The 5,198-nt window shown below is 45.1% G+C and overlaps 1 protein-coding gene across 1 annotated transcript in view; it reads left to right on the forward strand.

Moving 5' to 3' along the window:
* Ppp1r7 (protein phosphatase 1 regulatory subunit 7) overlaps positions 1 to 5,198 on the forward strand; it is a 26,481-nt gene that overhangs the window by 10,135 nt on the left and 11,148 nt on the right. Inside the window, exons 4-7 of the mRNA XM_031368490.1 lie at positions 317 to 382; positions 873 to 1,003; positions 1,825 to 1,987; positions 4,048 to 4,164. Of these exons, the coding sequence (XP_031224350.1) occupies positions 317 to 382; positions 873 to 1,003; positions 1,825 to 1,987; positions 4,048 to 4,164 (477 nt within the window). The remainder of the gene's footprint in view (positions 1 to 316; positions 383 to 872; positions 1,004 to 1,824; positions 1,988 to 4,047; positions 4,165 to 5,198) is intronic.

A 5,198-nucleotide genomic window follows, 5' to 3' on the forward strand; every position in this document is an offset into this window, starting at 1 on the left:
GTTACACCCAAAAGATTCTAAGGGCAATTTTGTTGTTTAAAAAAGCAAAACCCAATTTTAAACAATCTTCATTCTCTAAAATCAATATTAAAAACACCACATTCACGCCACAAAGCCCTTCAAGTGTCTCTCTGTCTCTGAACTGAAGCTAGCAAGCCTGGGTCATTCTGAGTTAACTTCTCAGAGCATGTCAGGTCTCTGGAAAGTAAAATCATGGTGTTGACTGATAGGCTGCGTGGCAGAACTCTCCTATGTAGCTCCTAACCAGGTCTCCATGAAGTCTGATGGATCTGAGAAAGATCCTTTTATGTTTCAGGATGTTGATCTGAATCACTATCGAATTGGAAAGATTGAAGGCTTTGAGGTGTTAAAGAAAGTGAAGGTGAGAGGGCTCGATCCATCCTTGTACACAAGGTGACTTGGTAATGTTACTTGAGTTGGGGAATATGCAGTCCTTGTTCCCATCCTGTGGGTGGTACTGGCCTATATCCTCTTATCTCTATTCTGAATGAGATAGGTGTTTTCCTGTATTTGAAGAGCTCAAGCCTGTCTGGGCTCTCAGACTGCTTCAGTGAGCACTTGCACAGTCTCCTGCCCCTAGCTCACTGCAGTTAAGTTTGCTTCTCAAAATGGAGCCCAGTGAAGGTTCCTTCAACTTCCAGGACTTGGCCTACACTCCAACCCTATTCAATGTCTCCCCACACAGGTGTGCTCAGCATGGGGTCAGCCTGGCTTCCCTTTGGGTCTGTACCTGTCCTCAAGTAGAGGAGGGTAATTCACTCACCTGCCTCCTGAGGGCCAGCATAAAACAGCCCCTGGAGGGTGGCCCTGTGTTCTCCTGAGCCAATGCCAATTCCCTTCCTACCCTCCAGTCACTCTGCCTTCGTCAAAACCTAATTAAATGCATTGAGAACCTGGAGGAACTGCAGAGTCTTCGAGAACTGGATCTCTATGACAATCAGATCAAGAAGATTGAGAATCTTGAGGCACTAACAGAATTGGAGTGAGTAGGGGAACCCAGAGGAGGTGGGGCGGGTGAGTGGCCAGGTTCCTCAGAACCTCCCCAATGCCTTCCTGTAGTCCTGAAGGGCTGCCTCTATACCATTCCTGTCCTGTGCTAGGGCTCCTACGAGGGAGCAACAGCTCCATAAGCATTGAAGGCTCCAACTAGGCTTCTGGCTAGGGTCCATGCAATAATGATGTCAGAATCAGGGAAAAAGGAGCTTTAATTTATAATCCCCTTTTTAAACAAAAGTGTCAGCAACATTTCTGAGTCAAGGAATAAGCTTTACCTAGCTGTAGTCTTATCTGGACTTCACTCCTTTGTTTGGTGTTGGGTTTTGTTTTGTTTTTTTGCACCTAGGCCAAGCTGAATTCTCTGTAGCTGATGGTGATCTTGAATCTTGAACCTCAGGCCTCCACCTCTCCAGTACTGGCCTTACACACATGCACTACCATGCCCACCTGCTTTGTGATTTTTCTTTGTTTCAGTTTTAGTCTAACACTGCTCAGGGTGAACTAGTACAGTACATGGTACTAGATTCTCCGTAGACTCAGGCATAAATGAAATTTGGTTTCTACTCTTAAGTAAGGAAGAGGAGACAGTGTTCATAGCCTGCAGATTGCCTTCACTGCCCTCCAAGCTCCAGGCAACTTCATGGTTCCATAAGATGACAGCCCCGCTGTGAGCCAGTCAGTGAACAGTGGGACCATGGTCAGATCCCACCTCCTACTGACTGAAGATCTGGATCAGATACTCTGTAATTGAGATTCCAACTCCTATACAAATTATGTTCATTCAAGACATATTTTGCTTCTTTCTAGGGTTCTAGATATTTCTTTTAATTTGCTGAGGAACATTGAAGGGATTGACAAACTGACACAGCTGAAAAAACTCTTCTTGGTCAATAATAAAATCAATAAAATTGAGAACATAAGCAACTTACAGCAACTGCAAATGTTGGAGCTGGGGTCTAACCGGATTCGGGTAGGTACCGGTCACACTATCTCTTGGGAAAAGTTCTCTGGGCTCTATGGATCTTCAGTGGTACACACTAGGGTATGGCTTAGCTGAGTTTTTCTCATGTTTATACAATTTGGAGGAAGCAAGAAATATTTGTTAAGGAAAAATGCTAACTGGAAGCTATTATTAATAAGAACTACGCTCACACCAACTGGTCTAGTCTGGGAGTTAGCTCTCATTGGCTCTTCATTTATATCATGGTCCTGTGCCAAGCCAGTCCCAGCTGTGCTCTGTAAGGTAAGCCCGCCAAGCCTTCCTTTTTAACCTGTTCATAGTGGTTTTCCTCCGTCTGCATCTGAGATGTGTTTCCCAAGCTGAGAAAGGTGGCCATTTACAGTGATCTGTCATGTGATAAGCAAGTATCTTAATGCTGAATGAAATACCCCAGAAAATAGGGCTAGCCCTTCTTCCCCTAAACATTAACAAGTCCTCTGGCAGGATTTGGTTTGCTGTTTACGATCCATTTAACTTTGAAACCATGGGTCAGAACAGAAATGAGAAGGTTGTTTGTTCATTTGTTTGTTTGTTGAGACATTGTTTCTATGTATACCCTTGGCTGTCTGGAACTCACTCTGACCAGGCTGCTGGGATCCCTTCCTTTGCCTCTTGCTGGGATAAAAGGCTTGTGCCACCACTGCCAGAGAAGCTCCACCCCCTTTTTTTTTTTTATTTTTTATTTTTTTTTTAAGACAGGCTCTCACCTACTATGTAGCCCAGACTGGCCTGGAACTCAGAAAGATTCTTCAATACTGGGATTAAAGGCATATACCACCAACAGCAAAACCAGTTCTTTACCAGTTGACTAATAACTATTGGGAAAAGTCTCATATATCTGAGAGTAAAAACTCAGAGGATCATATGGATGCTGGTATTGGAGGAGGACTGCCATGCCGAGAGGGAAGAATTCCCATTGGCAGACATGAGGGTTTGGTCAGTCCTAATTCCGACATCCTGGGGTCATTGTTTTATGCCTGTCCTCACCCTCCTTGGTTAGTGGCTGAGGCCTGTGTCTGCCCACCCCATGTTTGGAGCACTCTTCATTTGGTTTTTAGCAGTACTGTACCGTACACTGTGGCCTGCCCTTGAGGCTCTTCAAGAGTAGTAAAGGGTTGGGCGGTGGTGGCACCTGCAGGGGCAGGCGAATTTCTGAGAAAAGAGTGGTAAAGGTACCAAGCCAGGACTCAGAGACAACTATGGCAAGGAAGAGGCGTACATAGTCCCAAAGGCTGTGTAGAGTAAAGTGCTACCTGGGTAGAGAAGCCAGCTAGCATCTGAGTTTTCAAATAATCCCAGAGCTCTTTTTTTTTTTTAAAGATTTGTTTATTTTTTATGTGTATGAGTACACTGTAGCTGTTACAGATGGCCATGAGCCATCATGTGGTTGCTGGGAATTGAACCTAGGACGGCCCCACTCACTCCGGCCCCGCTGGCTCTGGCCCCGCTGGCTCTGGCCCCGCTCACTCTGGCGTATTACACTGTAGCTGTCTTCAGACGCACTAGAAGAGGGCGTCAGATCTCATTATGGGTGATTGTGAGCCACCGTGTGGTTGCTGGGATCCGAATTCGGGACCTTTCGGAAGAGCAGCCCGAGTGCTCTTACCCACTGAGCCATCTCGCCAGCCCAATCCCAGAGCTCTTTGAAAGCATGAGAGTTGGCCAGGTGGTGGTGGCACATACCTTGAAAGACAGAGGCACGTCAATCTCTGAGCTTGAGGACAGCCTGGTCTACAGAACAAGTTTCAGGACCTCCAGAGCTACGCAGAGAAACCCTGTCACAAAAACAAACAAAGAAATACAAGAATAAAGTGTGAGAGGTTGGGGGTAAACCCAGAAGCCAGTCTTCATTCTCCATTGTTTCCTCCTTTTCCATTCTGTATGTTCAAGAGAGTTCATTGAAAATCCCCAGAGTCTAGACATCACAGAGAAAGTCTAGATTGCCTTGTCGTGTGTTCTAGGCACCTTACTTGGTGTAAGTTTTGAGCCCAACACAAAACGTTTAACTTGATGTTCTATCTCTTTGACAGGCAATTGAAAATATTGACACGTTAACCAACCTGGAGAGTTTGTTTCTGGGGAAAAACAAAATTACAAAACTTCAGAACCTGGATGCACTTACCAACCTGACAGTCCTCAGTATGCAGGTACTGGAGCTCACCAGCTCCCAGCTTCTTCTCATTCTCACAGGGCCACCCACCACCCCCAACCTGATTTTATACCCTTGGTATGTTCATGATCTGAACTGTTTACAGTCAGTAGGTAACCGAAACAGTAAATCCACAGGCTATATGAACACAAACCCTCTAAACTAAAATTCATTTTTTTTTACATAATTTGTTTTTACCTTTAAGAATTTTATATTGGGAACTGGAAAGATGTCTCAGTGGTTAAGAGCTGTTCCCCAGAGGATTCAGGGTTGAGTCCTTGCACCCGAGTGAGTGGCTGTTCACAACTGTCTGTAACTCCAGTCCCAGGGAACCTGACACCTTCTCTGTCCTCCACAGGCACCAGTCATTGTATGTGATGATACAGACGGATGTATATTCAGGCAAAGCATACACATAAAATAAAATTTAATTTAAAAACAAGTTTTCATCCCTGGGGCTGAAGAGGTGGTTCAGAAGTAAAGAGTACTGGCTGCTCTCTCAGATAATCCAGGTTCAGTTCCCAGCAACTCACAAGTATCTATAACTGTAGTCCCAGGGAACCCTCCACTCTTTTCCGGCCTCTGAGGGCACCAGGCAAGCATGTGATGCACAGACATAGTCGCAGGCAAATGGTTACACACATAAAATAGGGACCAAGGACTCTCATTCCTTCCCCTGGTGGTGACTGAGTAATGGGTAGGTTAAGAGGCATCTTCCTCATAATGTCAGAGTGCAGACCCTATGTGAACTATCAGCTCTTCAACACTAACATGCATAGATTCAGATTCTCGTGTGTGTGTGTGTGTGTGTGTGGTGTGTGTGTGTGTGTGTGTGTGTGTGTGTGTTTTAAAACTGGGTCTCACTATGTAGCTCTGGCTATCCTGCAACTCAAATCAGGCTGGTCTCCAGCTTACAAGAGATCTGTCTCTGCTTCCCACAGATCCCAGAGATGGGATTAAAGGTATGCACTACTATCTATCTATGCCTGATTCATGTTGGAATTCTTGTTGTTGGTTTTTTTTTTTTTTTAA

Source organism: Mastomys coucha, unplaced genomic scaffold (assembly GCF_008632895.1).
Source record: "Mastomys coucha isolate ucsf_1 unplaced genomic scaffold, UCSF_Mcou_1 pScaffold14, whole genome shotgun sequence".
Lineage (NCBI taxonomy): Eukaryota > Metazoa > Chordata > Mammalia > Rodentia > Muridae > Mastomys > Mastomys coucha.